This window comes from Bombina bombina, chromosome 7 (assembly GCF_027579735.1).
Source record: "Bombina bombina isolate aBomBom1 chromosome 7, aBomBom1.pri, whole genome shotgun sequence".
Lineage (NCBI taxonomy): Eukaryota > Metazoa > Chordata > Amphibia > Anura > Bombinatoridae > Bombina > Bombina bombina.
Window position 1 is genome coordinate 337,453,786 of NC_069505.1, and position 22,384 is coordinate 337,476,169.

The 22,384-nt window shown below is 40.8% G+C and overlaps 1 protein-coding gene across 1 annotated transcript in view; it reads right to left on the reverse strand.

The window, feature by feature from the left end:
• LOC128636363 (uncharacterized) overlaps window positions 1-22,384 on the reverse strand; it is a 168,405-nt gene that overhangs the window by 113,696 nt on the left and 32,325 nt on the right. Inside the window, exon 6 of the mRNA XM_053689390.1 lies at window positions 7,986-8,074. Coding sequence (XP_053545365.1) covers window positions 7,986-8,074 — 89 coding nt within the window. The remainder of the gene's footprint in view (window positions 1-7,985; window positions 8,075-22,384) is intronic.

Genomic DNA, 22,384 nt, shown 5'->3' on the forward strand with positions numbered 1-22,384 from the left:
TAAACAACTTTCCAATTTACTTTTATCACCAATTTTGCTTTGTTCTCTTCGTATTCTTAGTTGAAAGCTAATTCTAGGAGGTTCATATGCTAATTTCTTAGACCTTGAAGACTGCCTCTAATCTGAATGCATTTTGACCACTAGAGGGCATTAGTTCATGTGTTTCATATAGATAACATTGAGCTCATGCACGTGAAATTACCCTGAAGTGAGCATTGATTGGCTAAAATGCAAGTCTGTCCAAAGAACTGAAATAAGGGGGCAGTTTGCAAAGGCTTAGATACAAGGTAATCACAGAGGTAAAAAGTTGATTTCTATAACAGTGTTGGTAATGCAATACTGGGAAATGGGTAATAAAGGGATTATCTTTCTTTTTAAACAACAAAAATGCTGGTGTTGACTGTCCCTTTAACAATACAATACGTATATTAATGGAAGGAATATCTCCTAAAAAAATACTATAAAAGATAGGAGTCTCAAATCTCTGACATGATCCCCCTTCAGCGACTATAAGAGGCGAAAAGGAGTTACCGATTCTTCTACGACAGAAAACACTCTGTGAGGTGCCCTTGCAGGAGCTGAATGTGGGCAAAAGTGTCAGAGTTAAACTGGATGATGAGAAGAAATGGAAGACGCCTGCTAAGGTAATAGGACGCTCTCCATTGGTATGCCCCACCGGGCAAACAAGCTTTTGACACGTGATAATGGCTTGACTGGTGATCTCATTCAAGGGTGCAATCTCTAAATACCTGAAATAGTAGTCAATCACGACTAGGTACTTCTTCCCATTTAGTTCGCACAAATCTGCAGCTATTTCCTGCCATGGGCCTGCAGGCAGCGGGGTAGAAATCAAGGGCTCCCTTCTCTGAGTAGTCCGGTGTTCCGGGGTCGAAAGGCACATTTTGACACATGGCTTGCAATGTTGGAACTGATCCCAAGCCACCATACTGCCGTAGTTGCCCTTTCTCTGCACTTTGTAATGCCCAAGTGGCCATAATAAATCCTGCTTAACATCTCCTACCACATGCTAATAGGAATGACAATGCGGTCTTGGAAGAGCACTAGCCCATCCAGCTCTGTGAGCTGTGACCTCTCTGACTGGTAAGAACTTAAAGACATCCAGGCTGCCCAGCAATCTGGCCAACCTCCTTTTATATACTTAATAACTTCTTGAAGGTCTGCATCCAAACGTGTCTCCTTTCTTATTTGCCCTAGCTTTCCTGACGAAATGGATTTGGATGCCAGAACTGAATCCACATACACTTTCACATCTGATTCCGTTGAAGATTTTTCAGCAGCCAGCGGGAGCCTGGAAAGTGTATCTGCCACTACCATTTATTTCCCCGGCACATGCACTGCTTGAAAGTTGAACCTGAGCAGCCTCATCAGAAGTCTCTGGCATCTTAGGGGTGTTTTGTCAATATCATAGGAGTTTATTAGATGGACTAGTGGTTTATGGTCAGTCTCCGGACTAAATTTCTCTAAACCCACTTGGTAACCCTGGAAGCGCTCACAGGCCCAAACTGCAGCCAGGCACTCTTTTTCAATTTGGGTTTATTTCGACTCAGCAGCCATCAGTGTACTGGAACAGTAGGCGATGGGCTGTAGTTTGTTCTCATTCAGCTGCAGGACGGTGGCCCCTAGCCCATAACTGCTCGCATCAGCACTAGCCACAGTCTTTTTAGAAGGGTTGTATAACCCTAACACTGGGGCAGACCCCAGCAAGGACTTCACCTGTACAAAAGCTTCTTCCTGTGAAGGACTTCAGACCCAAGCAACATCTTTCTTCAACAACACTGTGATAGGGTGCAGTACTGTGGATAAATCTGTGCAGTACTGTGGATAAATAAAAAGGAACCTGCCCACATAATTCACAAGGCCAAATATTTGTCTCAGCTCGTGTACATCAGAAGGACTTTTCATCTGTTTAATAGCAAGGATTTTATCAGGGTCCGGCTTGATGCCATCTCCATTGATGATGTGCCCAAAGTAACAAAACTCAGATATTCTGAAATGGCATTTCTCTATATTTCATTTCAGCTCGGACTCTCTAATGGTCTGCAGCACACAGCTCAATTGCTGATCATGTTCTTCCAATGTAGACCCATACACGAAAATGTCGTCCATGACGACTGCAGAGCCCTCGTGGTCCCTTAGGAAGGAACTCATCTCTCTTTGAAAGATTTCAGGAGCAGAAGATATCCTGAAGGGTAGTCTGCAGAAGCAAAACCGACCTACTGGTATAATGAAGGTAGTCAGTTTGCGGCATTGTGGATCTAGAGGTATCTGCCAGGAGCCGTTGGAAGCATCCAGTGTAGAGAAGAACTTTGCCCCAGCCAGTTTCGGAGCTTTGTCTTCAAGCGTCAGCAGCACATATCTCTCTCTCTTCACCGCCTCATTCAGCCTTTCAAGTCTATGCAGATGCGTACCTTTCAGTTTTTCTTCGCAACAGACACAATAGGGGCATACCAGTCAGTTGCTTTAAAAACCTCTTCAATAACTCCTATATTCTCCATACACAGAAGTTCCTTCTCCACTTGAGGCATGAGCGGGAATGGAATTCTACAAGGGGTGGTAATGCTGTATGGGACTGCATCACTTTTAAGTGATATTCGGACTGGGTTGCAATTCAGTAGGCCCAATTCACAAAACATGTCTTTCGAAATCTCATTCACTCTGGTGACATGGCCCAAACCCCAGGCGGCTTTCCTGCTCAATAGGTTGTTAACACACTGACCTCTAATTGCATTAACCCACATGGTGAATTTCCTCTGCTTGTACTCACAGCTGGCAAGAAATTTCCCCGCACAATCAATGTGACCACTAGGACTATGAACTTTCGTTGTAACTTTCGCAAGCTGAGGCTGTCAAGGCAGTTTTATGAATGCTGCAAGGGGCATAACAGTGATGTCTGCTCCCGTGTTAATCTTTGGCTCTCATTACAGTAAGGGTAACCCACCAATCTTCGTCTGAACCAGACCATTCAACAACAGACCCAACAAAGGACACTTCTTGACCCTCCTGGTCACTATCCATCTGCATCTCCTTAATATATTCAATTTTACACGACACTTCAAAATGGCCCATTCGGTTACACTTTCTACATCTTTTATCTTTAGCGGGGCATGCGACAATCTGATTATGGGTACGGTAATACCGCATGCATCGAGCCTGCTGTGCCCATCCGCTTCTGGGCCTATCTGTTGCCCTTGGTCTACCACTCACACTGTGCCTTTCACCTGCAGATATCCTGAACTGCTGCACTTCAGCCACAATACTCTCAGACCTCAGATCAGCACTTTGCTTTTTCACCAGTTCACTCTGGAGGGCCATCGTAATAGCCCCATCTAACGTTAATTCAGCCTCCAACTGTAGCTTCAGTGAGACCTCAGCATCTGCAATTCCTATAACTATTCTGTCTCTGATTTGCTGTCCTTTAGCAACACCAAACTCACAGAATTCAGCTAGTTCATACAGGCTGCGCACAAATGACTCCACAGATTCTCCCACACGCTGGGCTGGTTTGTGAAAACAAGCCCTCTCATGAATCACATTTCTTTTGGGCACAAAGTAAGAACTGAGTTTATTCATAACTATTTCAAAGTCAAATTCTTCCCTTTCTTGAAAAGTAAAGGCATTGAACACTGGCTCCACATCTTTCCCCATAGCATATAAAAGAGAATTAACTTGTACTTCACCACTCTCCTTGTCCAGCCTGGAAGCAATCCTGAAGTGTTGAAACCGCTGACGCCATGTGGGCCAAGCTGCAGGCTGAGAGAAATCAAAAGGCTCAGGTGGGGTAAACTTCGATATCGTCATTACTCAGAAAACAGAAGCGCAGGCAAGTAGTTCTGACACTATGTCACGAGATGCAGGACACAGCATAGAAGCTACAACGCTATTTTATTGCAGAGCATAGAAGTATACAGCTTGCACAACACATCTAACTTAGTAACTGCGACATAGACTAATAAAGGCTATAAGCCACGCCCCCATCCAGTGACATCAAGGTTAATTTTCTTTTTATCTGCTGTAACATTAGAAACTTTACTGTAATATTTGATTATTTGAATATTAAGATTTGAATGTTGATATTCATAGACTTCAATAAAAGCCCATTGCAATGAATATTCAAATATAATATTCAAATGTTAACCTACTTTCTATAGAAACTTTCAAATGGCAGAACAAATGTCAAGGGGAACATACATTCTACAATTTAAATGTCAACCATAACAGAATCATTGTAAACTGTCGACCAGCAATGATACTTTGCAGGGGGCAGAACTACCATTGGTGCAGTAGATGTGGTGGTACTGAGGTGCCCATAGCAACCAGTCTATACATAGGCATGTGCAGAAAATATACAATCCTAATGCAAGGGAGGCTTTTATTAGTGCAGGTTCCAGGTCCATCAATCTATCATCAAAATCATTATACAGAGCATGTATATTATCACTATTGCTTACTACTGAGCTACCTTTGGGGGGTTCAAAAAAAAATGTTTGCACCATGGCCCTTTGTTGAGTAAGTCGGCTACTGACACTTTGTCCTATTTAAGTTTTGATGTTTGTTTCTTTGCTTAAAGAGAAATAAAAATGCAGAAAGAAAATGCTCTATTTTGAACATTTTTACTGCACTATTGCTTGCATATAACTGTGTTTAACCCCCTGCATATATGTTAAACACATAGTTAAAGTCAGCTCCAGAGCACCAATGCACTAATGGGACCTAAATTAGTATATCTGGTGATGACAAAAGACATGTGCATAGCCAGCAATCAGCAGCTAGCTCCCTGTAGCGCATTGTTGCTCCTGCCCCTACCTAGGCATGCTTGCTTACAAATGATACCAAAAGAACAGAGTAAAGTCTATTAAACTTCAATGCTTTATCAGACCATGAAAACGTATTTTTGACCTTAACACTAATCAAAATGTGAATAAATGCACATTAATTACTGATTTGCTAAATTAACTTCATAAACAAACACTCTCTGATCTCTGTATGTTTGCAGATATGGTCCAATTAAATCTAGCCAAGCATTAGCTTTGTGTTACTTTACCAAAGTATTATTTTCACCATATCAATCTGCATTGTGAAGGAAGCATTTAAATAAAGAGGGGTTGCTTAGCAACATAGATCACGAAGAGCACATTGTGGTTGTTTGTGAAATAAAGTTGAATGAAAATATGACAGGGAAATCTTTAACATAACATTGATGTTGGTTTGTGACAAGTAATATAATATTATGTTAATCTATAACAACATAACATTCAAGGGTGTTTGTGCCTTTTTATGTCTCATAAATATTTTACTTTAAATATGCTTTGAATTATTAGTTATTTAGCTTGCATGCTTTGCAATGAAATAGGTCTCCATTATACCACATCAGATTTTTTTGTCAACAAATGTTAGCCTAATGTAAGCCAAAGCAATTATTATTATTATTATGATTATTATTATCATTTATTTGTATAGTTTAAAATTCCTTCTTGCTGGGTACAGTAATAGGGGTATGCAATGACAAGGATTTAAAGGGATATTAAAGCCAATTTTTTTCTTTCATGATTCAGATAGAGCATGCCATTTTAAGCAACTTTCTAATTTACTCCTATTATCAATTTTCTTTGTTCTCTTGGTATCTTCATTTGAAAAGCAGAAATGGAAACTTAGGAGCCGGCCCATTTTTGGTTCAGCACCCTAGGTAGCACTTGCTGATAGATATTTGAACATAGTGGATGAGCCAATGACAAGAGGCATATATGCAAAAATGAGGGGAGTAGAGGAGGGAACACAAATAGATAATACACTTATGGACTATGGAAGTCGTAGTATTAATAGTATACTTGTGCATTTCTATGTCAAAATTAACCCGATCGTCTTAAGTAGTTAATTTTTTAGCCTGAAGTGGAAATTTAGAGAATTAGAGAAACAGCTGGTAGGGTCTCAAAATTGAGTGTTCATATTTGTTGGTGCATGTTAGTCCCCTCCGGGTACACTTCAAATCCACTGATTTGCCTTATCATATTAGGTAGGTAAAAAATATATGCAGAAGGTGGGTCTCAAACCCCAAATGGTTACCAGATGTCCTTGTGTGGTGTGGGTGATCTCACCTCTCTTGCTCGCTGAATTAACTTCATAAACAAACACTCTCTGATCTCCGTATGTTTCTCCCGGTGCTGTCTAATCCACCGTGCTCACTGAGGGAGTGTAAGGGGCGTCGGCTGGTAACGGCCAAAAAGGATACTTCCTGTTTCATCCGCCGCCGTCAGCCGATCAAGCCCTATGATACTTCCAGACTTCTAGTGTGGCCGCATCGGTCACTAGGAGAAAACCCCTCCAGGCAGGCATACGGTCCTGTAGCAACAGCTAAAATCCTGTAGCGACGACTACAAAGCAGGCAAATAAACAAACACTGGTTGCAAGGTGAAGTCTGCTCCTTAAAGCTGGCAAACAGGAAAATTACAAAAAGCGAAGAAAGGAGCGGCTTCCAGAGTATATCCTTAAAACTTAGCATTTATTGCAGCATAAGATTAAAATGTTAACAGACTGTCCACATGCTACACTCAGTAGCACACATATCAGCTAAGAAGAATGCTTACGCGTTTCAGCTTAAACAAGCCATAATCATAGCATACTAGACTCAAAAAGGTACACACTATTTAAAACCCTAACATGCTGTCTATTGGTTAAAATCAAAGGAACTTCAGCTAAAAATCGTCTATGAGTTAATTACATAAATTGAGAGAGTGACAACACAATAATTTTTTAGTATAAAGCCACATACACAGTAGAACAATGAATATACATATAATATATATCTAACACAGTAGTGGACATGTGCATATGTTAGAGTGGACTGTTTTATTTTAGGGTGTTTTCCTGTTTTAATTAGTTTGTTCTTTTTTTGTTTTGTTTTTTTATGTCCGTATCCTTCACAGTGTAACTCTTTCTATGCACCTAGAGGGAAGCGGTTACAAGATGGCTTCTGCAGCAGTGATTATGATGGAGAGTCACTAACAACTCATCAATGTGACATGGGCAGGTAAAAAGGTCTAAATTTTCTACCTCCATTAGAAATGTGTTTCTCTATCAACTCTTTGGGCTCCATTTATCAAGCAGCGAATGTAAGACCGCTGCTCCTTAACCTCTCCGCCACTTAAAAGGTGGCTTATTGAATTCATCCCAATCCGATACGATCTGGATGATTGACAGCACCTGCTAGCGGCCAGTCTTGTTTGATCATTTCAGCTGATAGATTATATTCTATTTTGTTTCTTATGATATAAACAATAAGCTATATTCATGGTACGTTTCCTTGGAAATGCACTATTTTACCATAATTGAAACAAAACACTTAAGTACTGACAATTTCCTGAAAGCTTAGAAAATGGTTTCAATAACTGTAAATAGAGAATTATATAAATAGATTGTGTAAAAGAAGGAAACAACTGTACTTCAAACATTAAAGGGACACTGAACCCAAATTTTTTTATTTCATGATTCAGAAAGAGCATGCAATTTTAAGTAACTTTCTAATTTACTTCTATTATCAATTTTTCTTTGTTCTCTTGCTACCTTTATTTGAAAAAGAAGGCATCTAAGCTTTTTTGGTTAAGGACTCTGAACAGCACTTTTTACTGGTGGATGAATTTATCCACCAATCAGCAAGGACAACTCCGGTTGTTCACCAAAAATAGGCCGGCATCTAAACTTACATTCTTGCATTTCAAATAAAGATACCAAGAGAATGAAGAAAATTTGATAATAGGAGTAAATTAGAAAGTTGCTTAAAATGTCATGCTGTATCTGAATCACAAAAGAAAAAATTTGGGTTCAGTGTCCCTTTAAGCTATATGAAGAAATACTATAAATAGCAATATGAAAGTATGCCTTCTGTACAATATGGTTGATTTATATATATTGTAAAAAAAAGTCTAGTTTTAGTGGTGCAACTCTATTTCTATTTGTAAATATAAAATCACCTGCACAATATCATTATCTGGGTCCTTGGCTGCCACCTTGTAAATGACTGTAGATTTAAGAGTGTTTTCTGCAATGTACACCTCCGCATCTGATGAGAAAGACATTAGGATATCAGGAGATACCCAGAGACATTCTTTACTTTGCAGGTTTCAAATAAAATCATATAATAGAGATGTATTCATAACAAAATGAGAGCTCAGATTAATGTTACTTCAACACATATTTTACAAAATAATTTAATTTAATAGAGATGTGTTCATAACAAAATTATATTTCTTAAAGAGACAGTCAACACAACATTTTTTATTGTTTAAAAAGATAGATAACGCCTTTACTACCCATTCCCCAGCTTTGCACAACCAACATTGTTATATTAATAAACTTTATAACCTTTATACCTCTAAATTTCTGCCTGTTTCTAAGCCACTAAAAACAGCCTCTTATCACTTGCTTTTTTAATTAGCTTTGCACAACAGGAGACTGCTAGTTCATGTAAGCCATATAGATAACATTGTGCTCACGCCCTTGGGTTGTGCTTAACACAGCACTAATTGGCTTAAATGCAAGTCAATAGATAATAAATAAAAAGTCATGTGATCAGGGGGCTGTCAGAAGAGGCTTAGATACAAGGTAATCACAGAGGTAAAAAGTGTATTAATATAACAGTGTTGGTTATGCAAAACTGGGGAATGGGTAATAAAAGAGATTATCTATCTTTTTAAACAATAAAACATTTTTGAGTTGTCTGTCCCTTTAAACACATATTATCAGCCATTATTTGTCGTTAACGGTGACATAGTGGTGAAATAAATTAATGGGAATAAACAAGCTTGGCTGAGTTTGAATCAGATTGTGATCATTTAAAAAAAAAAAAAAAACAGCAAAATCCCACTTTTTTTTACATTGCATGAGAATTTCAGAATGATTAGAATTAAACCCAAATGTTTTCTTTTGTGATTCAGATAGAGCATGACATTTTAAGCAACTTTCTAATTTACTTCCATTATCAAATTTTCTTCATTCTCTCGGTATCTTTATTTGAACTGCAAGAATGTAAGTTTAGATGCTGGCCCATTTTTGGTGAACAACCTGGGTTGTTCTTTCTGATTGGTGGATAAATTCATCCACCAATAAAAAAGTGCTGTCCATATTACTGAACCAAAAAAAAAGCTTAGATGCCTTCTTTTTCAAATAAAAATAGCAAGAGGACGAAGAAAAATTGATAATAGGAGTAAGTTAGAAACTTGCTTAAAATTGCATGCTCTATCTGAATCCCGAAAGAAAAAATGTGGGTTCAGTGTCCCTTTAAGGCCTATGTCAGTCTACTCCAGCATTTGTATTCTTTAAAAAGATAGATAATCTCTTTATTAGCCATTCCCTGTTTTGCATAACCAACACAGTTATATAAATATACTTTTTACCTCTGTAAATACCTTGTATCTAAACCTCATTGCATTTTAGCTAGTCAGTGCTGAATCCTGACTCATTAATATCTCCACGGGAGTGAGTACAATGTTATCTATATGGCACACATGAACAAGCGCTTTCTAGCTGTGCCAAAAATGTCAAAATGCACTGAGGTGGCCTTCAACGAATTAGCAATCAGTTTGAGCTTACCTGGGTTTAGCTTTCACCAAAGAATACCAAGAGTACAAAGCAAATTTGCCCTATCTAAATTATGAAAGTTTAAATTTGACTAGACTGTCCCTTTAGAATATTTGGCAAGTGTATGTAACATGCTTATCATAAACAGGTGATTTTGTTTTAATATGAGTAGCACCTTATAGATATCATGGGTGGGTTGTGTTTTTTTTGTTTGTTTTTTTAACTGCTCTTAAAGAGACAGTCAACACCAGAATTTTTGTTGTTTAAAAAGATAGATAATCCCTTTATTACCATTCCCCGTTTCTGCATAACCAACATAGTTATAATAATAAATGAGGAAAAAGGAGAGGCGCTTGTGTGTACCAATATGTGACAGGTTAATCAACCTATAGTTCCCAAATCAGGGTACTCACATTTTGGTGAAGTAATCAGACAGTGCTATTAGGCGCAGGCTGGGTATTTAGCAGCAACCCAGCTTACTGAGCTCCCCGAGACAGGAACAGGAACACTGAAGCTTGGTAACCTCAGTAGGAGTGATTGGTAAGCGGTGAGTGGTAGGCAAACAGAGAAAGGTTCCAATATAAAATAAGCATCTGATGAAACAGCGTTGTGAAGCACTGAGAAACGCGTTGCATGTATATAAGGAGGGCTACCCACATACCCTACCTTTTGGTTCCTGTTTTTATCTTTTTATGATTTTAAATAAATCTTATTTTATATTGGAACCTCTCTCTCTTTGCCTACCACTCACTACTTACCAATCACTCCTACTGGGGAGTTGCCAGCTGTCAGCTGGGGATTATCTCCAACTTCCAGCCCCTGGGGTTACCAAGCTTCAGTGTTCCAGTGTCTCTGCTCGAGTGTCCTGTTCCTGTCTCGGGGAGCTCAGTAAGCTGGGTTGCTGCTAAATACCCAGCCTGGGCCTAATAGCACTGTCTGAGTGCTTCACCAAAATGTGAATACCCTGATTTGGGAACTATAGGTTGATTAACCTGTCATATATTGGTACACACAAGCGCCTCTCCTTTTTCCTCATTTTTTAGACTCCACGACATTCTGATGTGAGGAGAGTGCAGCCTGTTCCAGCCACATCTTATACATCTGAACCACAGATACATCTACCTAGAATTTTCTGGGTCATCTGCCACAAGTGGGAAACATTTATATAGAGACTCATTTTTACTCTGATATCCCTTTTATACCGTGTTGTATACTCTGTTGTTGTATACCTTGTTGCTGTGTATATATATTTCTTAATATCACGAAATGTGGCAGCGAGTCAATCACTTGCATATAATTTGAACTATGCTATTTTGTGCTACATATACTTAGAGAGATACATATTGGAAATATCTCACCTTTCTTTTTTTACCACATCAAGTCAGATAAGATACTTTATTTCTGTCAGATTTTTATATTGGTAAGCAATTTAGTATAGCAATCTGGTTTAGATTATATAGTACCTTCTATTAGGATTTCTTTATTAGTAATTCCTTTGTTATATAGTTATAATAATACACTTTTTACCTCTGTGTTTACCTTGTATCTAAGCCTCTGCAAACTGCCCCCTTATTTTAGTTCTTTTGACAGACTTGCATTTTAGCCAATTAGTGCTCACTCCAGGGTAACTTCACATGCATGAGCTCAATGTTATCTATATGAAACACAAGAACGAATGCCCTCTAGTGGTGAAAAACTGTCAAAATGCTTTCAGATTAGAGGTGGCATTCAAGGTCTAAGAAATTAGCATATGAACCAACTAGGTTTAGCTTTCAACTAAGAATACCAAGAGAACAAAGCAAATTTTGTAAATTGGAAAGTTGTTTAAAATTGCATGCCCTATCTCAATCATGAAATGTGTTTTTGGACTTGACTGTCCCTTTAAGTCTATAGTTATGTTTTATTGTTATATGAAGATGCATTATAGGATATTATACTATCTCTGTTCTCTGTTATATTGTTTACAGGGGTGTAATTAGACCTCAATAGACCCCAGAGCAAAGGCTGTTGCCGGGCCCCCTTATTTCAATAGCACCCTTTCTTGCTGTTTGCAGTTAGCAGAAGCTAAACCAGCAGCCACATAGCGGCAACAGCTGCTGCTTCTCATTGATACTTTGTCGTCATTCTCTGTTGGTTAGTCTACACCAGAGAATATGCAATTGTGTTACCTCCCTGTACAAATATGGTGGCAGGTTTTACTGTACAACATTGTCCTGCCACCATACTTGTAAAGTCAAAACTGTACACTGTGACCCCTGTTTTGCAGGGGGCATACGGGTGGGGCCCAGTCACCACCTGTCACCTCTTGGCATGGTGCTGCTATTAAAGAATACCCTTATAAAAAAAATACATATGCAAGGGTTCTTATAAACCCCCTTTAAAAGGTCACTAACATACACAATGTATTTTTCATAAGGGTCATTATTAAAAGCAGCACTATGACATCCCTGACACTGTAGGAACAACACTATTCATTTACTAAAGGACCATACAGGCCATGTAGATGTGTGGGGCCCAGTCTCAAGAGAGACCTCTGAGGCCCCTGTGGTTACGCAAGAGTTGTAAGAGTAATGCTTTGTGTAATATCTTACGGGTGCACTCATATACCAAGCTTTTTTTTTTTTTCAAGGGTATATTAATCCTTGTACACTTGTTGAGTTGGTGTTTACTTTTGCTTTCTGCTCTTTCATCTCCTATTATTTTTGTTAAAGGGATAGGGGGTAGTTATCAAGCCGTCTACTTTTCTGGCTTCGCCGGCCCAATACGCCCGCCTAAGCTCGCCTACCTTCGCCGCCGCGGACCTGAAAAAATACGCCTAAGTTATCAAATAAAGCTGTCAAAAAGCCGCGGGGCGATGAGCAGCGGACTGTGACAGTTATCACTCATCCGATCTCGCTGCCCTTCGGCTTTTTCCCAGCTTTATTGCTAGCCTGTCACTAAGCACTCTCACTAAACTACACTGTTCTACCCCCTATACCGGCGCCCCCGGAGCCTCCCGCAACTCAATAAAGTTACTAACCCCTAAACCGCCGCTCCTAGACCCCGCCGCAACTCTTATAAATGTATTAACCCCTAAACCGCCGCTCCTAGACCCTGCCGCAACTCTTATAAATGTATTAACCCCTAAACCGCCGCTCCCGGACACCGCTGCCACCTACAGTATACCTAGTAACCCCTATCCTGCCCCCCCTACACCGTCGCCCTCTATTATAAAATTATTAACCCCTATCCTGCTGATCCCGCACCTCTCCGCAACTAAATAAATAGTTTAACCCCTAAACCGCCGCTCCATGAACCCGCCGCAACCTATATTAAACCTATTAACCCCTATCCTGCCCCCCCTACACCGTCGCCACCTATAATAAATTTATTAACCCCTAATCTGCCCCCCCTACACCGTCGCCACCTATAATAAATTTATTAACCCCTATCCTGCCCCCCACTACGCCGCCGCCACTGTAATAAAATTATTAACCCCTAAACCTAAGTCTAACCCTAACCCTAACGCCCCCCTAACTTAAATATTAATTAAATAAATCTAAATAAATTAACTCTTATTAACTAAATGAATCCTATTTAAAACTAAATACTTACCTTTAAAATAAACCCTAATATAGCTACAATATAAATAATAATTATATTCTAGCTATCTTAGGATTTATATTTATTTTACAGGTAACTTTGTATTTATTTTAGCTAGTTAGAATAGTTATTAAATAGTTATTAACTATTTAATAACTACCTAGCTAAAAGAAATACAAAATTACCTGTAAAATAAATCCTAACTTAAGTTACAATTAAACCTAATACTACACTATCATTAAATTAATTAAATAAACTACCTACAAATAACTACAATTAAATACAATTACATAAACTAACTAAAGTACAAAAAATAAAAAAGCTAAGTTACAAAAAATAAAAAAATAAGTTAAACGTTAAAAATATTACAACAATTTTAAGCTACTTACACCTAATCTAAGCCCCCTAATAAAATAACAAACCCCCCCAAAATAAAAAAAATGCCCTACCCTATTCTAAATTAAATAAATTTCAAAGCTCTTTTACCTTACCAGCCCTTAAAAGGGCCATTTGTGGGGGCATGCCCCAAAGAAAACAGCTCTTTTGCCTGTAAAAGAAAAATACAACCCCCCCCCCAACATTAAAACCCACCACCCACATACCCCTAATCTAACCCAAACCCCCCTTACAAAAACCTAACACTAATCCCCTGAAGATCATCCTACCTTGAGTCGTCTTCACTCAGCCGAGCCACCGATGGAACTGAAGAGGACATCCGGAGCGGAAGAAGTTAATCCTCCAAGCGGCGCTGAAGAAATCTTCCATCCGATGAAGTCATCATCCAGGCGGCGCTGAAGAAAAGTCTTCGATCCGGCCGATGTCATCTTCAAAGAGGAGCTGAAGAGGTCTTCTATCCGGGCGAAGTCATCTTCCAAGCCGGGTCTTGAATCTTCCTTCCGCCGACGCGGAACCACCTTCTTCACCGACGGACTACGACGAATGACGGCTCCTTTAAGGGACGTCATCCAAGATGGCGTCCCCTCAATTCCGATTGGCTGATAGGATTCTATCAGCCAATCGGAATTAAGGTAGGAAAATCTGATTGGCTGATGGAATCAGCCAATCAGATTCAAGTTCAATCCGATTGGCTGATCCAATCAGCCAATCAGATTGAGCTCGCATTCTATTGGCTGATCGGAACAGCCAATAGAATGCGAGCTCAATCTGATTGGCTGATTCCATCAGCCAATCAGATTTTCCTACCTTAATTCCGATTGGCTGATAGAATCCTATCAGCCAATCGTAATTGAGGGGACGCCATCTTGGATGACGTCCCTTAAAGGAGCCGTCATTCGTCGTAGTCCGTCGGTGAAGAAGGTGGTTCCGCGTCGGCGGAAGGAAGATTCAAGACCCGGCTTGGAAGATGACTTCGCCCGGATAGAAGACCTCTTCAGCGCCTCTTTGAAGATGACATCGGCCGGATTGAAGACTTCTTCAGCGCCGCCTGGATGATGACTTCATCGGATGGAAGATTTCTTCAGCGCCGCTTGGAGGATTAACTTCTTCCGCTCCGAATGTCCTCTTCAGTTCCATCGGTGGCTCGGCTGAGTGAAGACAACTAAAGGTAGGATGATCTTCAGGGGATTAGTGTTAGGTTTTTGTAAGGGGGGTTTGGGTTAGATTAGGGGTATGTGGGTGGTGGGTTTTAATGTTGGGGGGGGTTGTATTTTTCTTTTACAGGCAAAAGAGCTGTTTTCTTTGGGGCATGCCCCCACAAATGGCCCTTTTAAGGGCTGGTAAGGTAAAAGAGCTTTGAAATTTATTTAATTTAGAATAGGGTAGGGAATTTTTTTATTTTGGGGGGGTTTGTTATTTTATTAGGGGGCTTAGATTAGGTGTAAGTATCTAAAATTGTTGTAATATTTTTAACATGTTTGTAACTTATTTTTTTATTTTTTGTAACTTAGCTTTTTTTATTTTTTGTACTTTAGTTAGTTTATGTAATTGTATTTAATTGTAGTTATTTGTAGGTAGTTTATTTAGTTAATTTAATGATAGTGTAGTGTTAGGTTTAATTGTAACTTAGGTTAGGATTTATTTTACAGGTAATTTGTATTTCTTTTAGCTAGGTAGTTATTAAATAGTTAATAACTATTTAATAACTATTCTAACTAGCTAAAATAAATACAAAGTTACCGGTAAAATAAATATAAATCCTAAGATAGCTATAATATAATTATTAATTATATTGTAGCTATCTTAGGGTTTATTTTACAGGTAAGTATTTATTTTTAAATAGGAATAATTTATTAAAGTATAGTGTAGTGTTAGGTGTAATTGTAACTTAGGTTAGGATTTATTTCACAGGTACATTTCTCTTTATTTTAGCTAGGTAAGCTATTAAATAGTTAATAACTATTTAATAGTTATTGTACATGGTTAAAATAAATTGAAAGTTACCTGTAAAATAAATATAAATCCTAAAATAGCTAGAATATAATTATTATTTATATTGTAGCTATATTAGGGTTTATTTTAAAGGTAAGTATTTAGTTTTATTTAATTAATATTTAAGTTAGGGGGGCGTTAGGGTTAGACTTAGGTTTAGGGGTTAATAATTTTATTACAGTGGCGGCGGCGTAGTGGGGGGCAGGATAGGGGTTAATAAATTTATTATAGGTGGCGACGGTGTAGGGGGGGCAGATTAGGGGTTAATACATTTAATATAGGTTGCGGTGGGTTCAGGGAGCGGCGGTTTAGGGGTTAATACATTTATTATAGTTGCGGTGGGCTCCGGGAGCGGCGGTTTAGGGGTTAATATGTATAGAGTAGCTTGCGGTGGGCTCCGGGAGCGGCGGTTTAGGGGGTAATAACTTTATTTAGTTGCGGCGGTGTAGGGAGGACAGATTAGTGGTGTTTAGACTCGGGGTACATGTTAGGGTGTTAGGTGTAGACAGCTCCCATAGAAATCAATGGGATGTCTGTCAGCAGCGAACTTGTACTTTCGCTATGGTCAGACTCCCATTGATTCCTATGGGATCCGCCGCCTCCAGGGGTGGCGGATTGAAAACCAGGTACGCTGGGCCGTAAAAGTGCCGAGCGTACCTGCTAGTTTTTTGATAACTAGCAAAAGTAGTGAGAATGTGCCGCACTTGTGTGCGGAACATCTGGAGTGACGTAAGAATCAATCTGTGTCGGACTGAGTCCGGCAGATCGATGCTTACGTCACAAAATTCTACTTTTGCCGGTCTCGAGCCTTTGATAACTAAGGCGTATCAGCCTCGCCACAAATACACTGCGGAATTCCAGCGTATTTGAGGTTGACGGCTTGATAACTAGGCCCCATAGTGTAGTCAAAATTAAACTTTCGTGATTTAGATAGAGCATGCAATTTTAAGCAACTTTATAATTTACTCCTATTGTCATTTTTTCTTGGTTCTCTTGGTATCTTTATTCGAATGGAAGCTTAGGAGCCGGACTATTTTTTTGCTCAGCACCTGGGTAGTGCTTGCTGATTGGTGGCTACATTTAGACACCAATCAGAAAGTGCAACCCAGGTGCTGAACCAAAAATGGACCGGCTCCTATACTTACATTCTTACTCTTAAAATAAAGATACCAAGAGAACCAAGAAAAATTGATAAGAGGATTAAATTAGAAAGTTGCTTAGAATTGCTTGCTCTATCTGAATCATGGAAGTTTAATTTTGACTAGACTATTCCTTTAAGTTATATGGAGGCTGAAGAGTGGCTGATATTTATCTGTTAATGTTATTATCCCCCATTACCACACTTTTTTTCAGTTGACAGATTAGCAGTCCAAGATTGGCTTCAGATTTTGGAAGAGGATCCTGATTGTTCATGTAACATCTTTCGATAAGTTAGAGGAAAAAAAATACTTGATTTATCTTCGTTTTCAGCTATCCTAGCTCCATATTTGTTGATATGACTGCATGTACATATATTATCCACTATAAGTATATATATGTTAAAAAAAAAAATGTTTCATGATTCAGATAGAGGATACATTTATAAAAAAAAACTTTCCAATTTACTTCTATCATAAAATGTGCTTTATTCACTTGATATCCTTTGTTAAAGAAGCAGCAATGTACTACTGGGAGCTATCTGAACACATTGGTTAGCCAATTACAAGAGGCATTTATGTGGAGCGAGCAAGCGAGTCTACCTAGGTATCCTTTTCAACAAACAATATCAAGAGAACAAAACAAATTAGATAATAGAAGTAAATTTGAAAGTTGTTTAAAAATATTTGCTCTATCTGAATCATGAAAGAAAGAAATTGGGTTTCATGTTCATTTAATGCTTGTGAGTATGCATAACCCTCAATTAAACTAAAACAAAAATTCATGAATAAAAATAAAGCCAAGCTAAACATTCTGTTACCCAGTTGTGTTTAACCCCTTGTCTGACATAAGACTTGTTGAATCCCTCTGCTTGTCTATGAGGGAATTGCAAATGCAAATTTACATTTCAGGCACTTGATCTGCAAAGACGGGGACCTGTTCTGAGGGCTTATATATATATGTGTGTGTCTGTCAGAGGGGCTAAGCTGATGCCAGTATGTGACAGAGATGCCACAGAGGTCTGGTATGAGGCTTCTAGAGGGGCTGCAGTGATGGGGACAGATCTAGGATATTATGTGGGCATGTGACTGATATTGGCTGCAGGGTCAGGAGTCATATCTAAGGTCTAATTAGGGATGCCAGTAGGGATGGGCACATTTTTCTAAACAAATCTTGATACATTTGTTTGTTCCAATAGAATTTCGAATGTTTATATAACATTCTAACATTCTATTTTTTTAATTTTCGTTTTTGAAATTTTTCAATAACATTCAAAAATATTAATTTGAATAATAGAATGTTTAGCTATGTATTTTATATAACATTCAATTTCGAAATGTAACATTCTAATTTGAATGTGTAATTGTATTTCTAGTCTACAACTGTGTTTTATAAATGTAATATTCAAATTTGAATGTGACATTCAAATTCAAATATAATATTACAATTCGAATGTGGCATTCAAATTCGAAAGTGACATTCGAAAACTGTAAACAACATTCGATAATAGAATTTTTAAGAATATTCATTATCATCAACATTCGATTATGCAAATCGAATTTCTACAATAACATTCGTTCTAACATTCGAATTCAAATATAAACACATTCGCCCATCCCTAGTTGCCAGCTGTCCTCCACAAAAATTGGAATATACATAGAATAGTCCAGCACAAGTTTCAACAGGTGCAAAACTGCAACGTGGTACTACATCAAAACCCCATAAAGTAGAATCCAACAAGCACAAAAAATGCGTGAATATTCTTTAAATCTTCATAGATTTATTTCAGCATCTCAAAAAATGAGCAGCAATTTTCGGGCAATACGCCCTTAAAGGGACAGTCTACATTAAAATTGTTATTGTTTAAAAAGATAAATAATGCCTTTACTACCCTGTTACAGAAGCATTAGTTATTTTGTTGTGAAGAGCTTATTTCCCAGCAGCAATGCCTGAACCAGCAAGCCAGCGCCTAAGAAGGGCTCCAAGAAAACCGTAACAAGTATCATTTCATAAAGAGTTAACTCTTTTTTTTCAGCTTTTAGAAACTATTGCCTAAATACACATTTTTGCTGGCCTCAGCTCTAAGTTTAGGGATAACCAATCCCATTGTCTAATCACCTCTGGAGCCAGACTGCTAATTGATAAGATGAACTTGTAAACTTGTTATCTTAAGTACTGTAATCCTATTGTGGCCTGTCAAAGGACAGTGCTCTCTATCTAAATGTGTGATGGGGGATTTTGTGCTTCCCCCCCCTCTCCCCCTGGGAGTGCCCTGTGTGCATGTAACCTTAATAAAAAGCAGGCTGGGCATCCCAGTGCTGAGTTCTTGTTTGACCCTCAATCGCAGCGTTGACTCGTTTTTGTGGGCAGAAGGGTATCCTAGCTGTACTACAGCTAAGGGAGATTATTCTATATTTGCGAGACTCATATAGAATACTATGGAAAGCAGCTTCTCCCCTCTTTAGCAATAGGGATCCAGGCTACTAAGCGGTCCATCTCTCAGCGAGACTAAGGGTAACCGTAACATTTGGCGGCAGCGGCGGGATTTTCCTGGATTTCCTAGGAGAGGTACAGAACGGATGGAGATCGCTTACGAAAAATTGAAGCGTACAACCCTAAAGGATTTACTTGAAAGCAGAGGGGGGTACGCCAGCAACCGGCCGAGGAGAGAGCTGATCGCAGAATTGAACGAACTGGATCAGAGCTTCACAATGGCGGAAACACCGACCACAATTAGTGACGAAAAAACCAGGATTGTTCGGGAAAGGCTCTCATTATACGGGCCGAACCCCTCAATGGAATTGGTACAGCAGTTGATGGCGGAGGCGGACGAGGATATACGAGAGACTCGAGCCCACAAACTCAACCTAGCGAACGCACACCGCAATGCTGTAGCCCCGCAGGTAATCATCCCTGTCGAAAATGCTGGGAGGCCCAAGATACCCTATACGGCATTTCGACCCTTTCTAGAGAGCGAGACAGGGATTGATGAATATTTGGCGGACTTCGAAAGGCAATGTGCCCTGCACCAGATTCCCAACAGAGAGTGGCCCACGATATTGTCTGGGAAACTATCCGGGCGAGCCCTGGAAGCCTTTCGTACTCTGGGTGCTAAGGAAGTGACACAGTATGAGCTAGTTAAGGAGACACTGTTGCGACGGTACGCTGTAACTCCGGACACGTATCGCCGACAGTTTCGGGGCACGGAAAAGAAGCCTAACGATACCCATATGGAATGGGCGCACCGAATGCGGAGAGCGGCAAATCACTGGCTGAGCGGAAGTAAAGCGGTGACTGGGGAGGAAATTTTACAATTGTTTCTCTTAGAACATTTTTATAATGGCATGGAACAGCAAGGGAAGGAATGGCTGCGAGACAGGCGGCCTTCTACCTTAGAAGAAGCAGCCAAATTGGCCGATGAACATTATGACTCCCGTCTTCACGAACCCATGAACTACCGAGCTCCAGCACGGGTCGAACCCAGAGAGGTTTACCGTGCACCCCCTCGTGCTGAATTCCGAGCCCCGGTGCCCACAGGGCCCGTCCGACACTCAGGACCACCCAATAACAGCTCTGAGCGTCACAGACCGACTTGCCACCGATGCAAGCAACCAGGGCATTTCATGGCTAGCTGCCCCCTTAATACGCACCAGACACCCAGGAATTACAATTACCCCTCTGGGTCCTATCGTCCGGCCCGGGCCCTCTGTGTTAACCAAGAGGCCCCTATGGAGGGATATGTGGGGCCGCTTCACGAGGCAGACCCTGTATATGCTGCCTCAGATAACCGCCAGCACCATCGGCAGAGGGTATGGCTCGAGGGGCGATCTACCGAGGGATTGCGAGACACAGGGGCTACTATCACGCTGGTACAGAGTCATTTGGTGCCAGAGCACAAGCGATCCGGACAGACTGTGGCCGTTAGAGTGGCGGGGGGGGATGTGTACAAAATTCCAACAGCTAAAGTGCATCTTGATTGGGGAGCGGGAAAGGGGGCTGTGAACGTGGGCCTAATGGATAATTTACCTGCCGAAGTACTACTGGGCAACGATTTGGGCCCCATGACTTCTGCCTATGCTCCAGTATGCAACAACGAGGCGGACCCAGTGACTACACGGGCCCAAGCCCGGACGGAGCGAGAGCTCTCACCAGTGCGGGAGACACAGGTAAGACCTACCCCGACCTTGCCTGACAGGTTAGGCCCCATACCCTGGGACACCCCAGATGCTTTCGAGGCAGAGTCTAAGACTGACCCGACCTTACAAAAGTACCGGGAACGAGCAGAGACCGGAGGGGGCGGGGCAGATAACGAAACATTCTTATGGGAAAAAGGGAAACTATACCGCTGGACAGAGAAAAGGGGACAGCGTAGGCGACAGCTGGTAGTGCCCCACAAATACCGTCAAGAAATCCTCAAAATAGGCCACGACATCCCCTTAGCAGGCCACCTAGCCGTTACCCGTACCCTACACCGCATTACTCACACGTTCTTTTGGCCAGGGGTGCACGCTGACGTTAGAACTTACTGTAACACCTGCGATGTGTGTCAACGAGTAGGAAGGCGAGGCGATCACCCTAAAGCCCAGCTAGTAAATATGCCCATTGTAGAGGAACCCTTCAGCCGGGTTGCTATTGACCTAGTGGGACCACTGGCTACCCCTAGTCCCTCCGGTAAGCGCTACATTCTTACCGTAGTGGACTACGCTACCAGGTACCCAGAGGCTGTCGCCCTATCCAACATACAAGCGGATACGGTAGCGAATGCACTAGTACAGGTGTTCTCCCGGGTAGGATTTCCAAAAGAAATCCTATCCGACCGAGGCACCCAATTTACGGCTGAATTAACCCAACAACTCTGGCAGGTTTGCAAAATTAAGTCCCTCCTGAGCTCCCCATACCACCCCCAGACGAACGGGCTGTGTGAGAGGTTCAATGGGACCCTCAAGCAAATGCTCAAGACGTTCACTCAGGAATACCGAGACTGGGAACGCTTCCTGCCGCACCTCCTATTTGCTTATCGGGAGGTGCCCCAGGAAACGACAGGGTTCTCTCCCTTCGAGTTGCTCTACGGAAGAAAGGTACGGGGACCCCTAAACCTGATCCGGGAGCACTGGGAGGGAGAGATGGAGGCTGACGGTGTCCCCATTGTGCCATACGTGCTGGAACTCAGGGACCGAATGGAGCAATTAGCCAAATCCGTGCGGGCTAATCTCCAGTTGGCCCAGAGAAGACAGAAAGTATGGTACGATCGGGGGGCCTGAAAGAGAATCTTCACCATAGGACAAAAGGTGTTAGTACTTAAGCCGGTGAAGACAGACAAATTGCAGGCGTCCTGGCAGGGTCCCTACCAGATCGTAGAGAAAAGGGGAGACACCACTTATGTGATAGCTAGCTGCCATGACAACAATCTTAGAAAGACATTCCATGTAAACATGCTCAAGGAATATTTTGAGCGACCAGAGAACGTGACGGCCGTATGTTGTTCCCCTCAGGAAGACCCCGACAGTTTACCCATTCCAGACCTATTAGAAAAGAGTCTCCCCACAGGTATAGTGGCGCAGGTTCAGATAGGGGACCGACTTAGCCCCACTGAAAGGGAGCAGCTCAACCAACTCCTCCAGTCCAAACACCTCACCTTCTCCCCGAAGCCAGGGTACACTACTTTAACCACCCACCAGGTAGATAC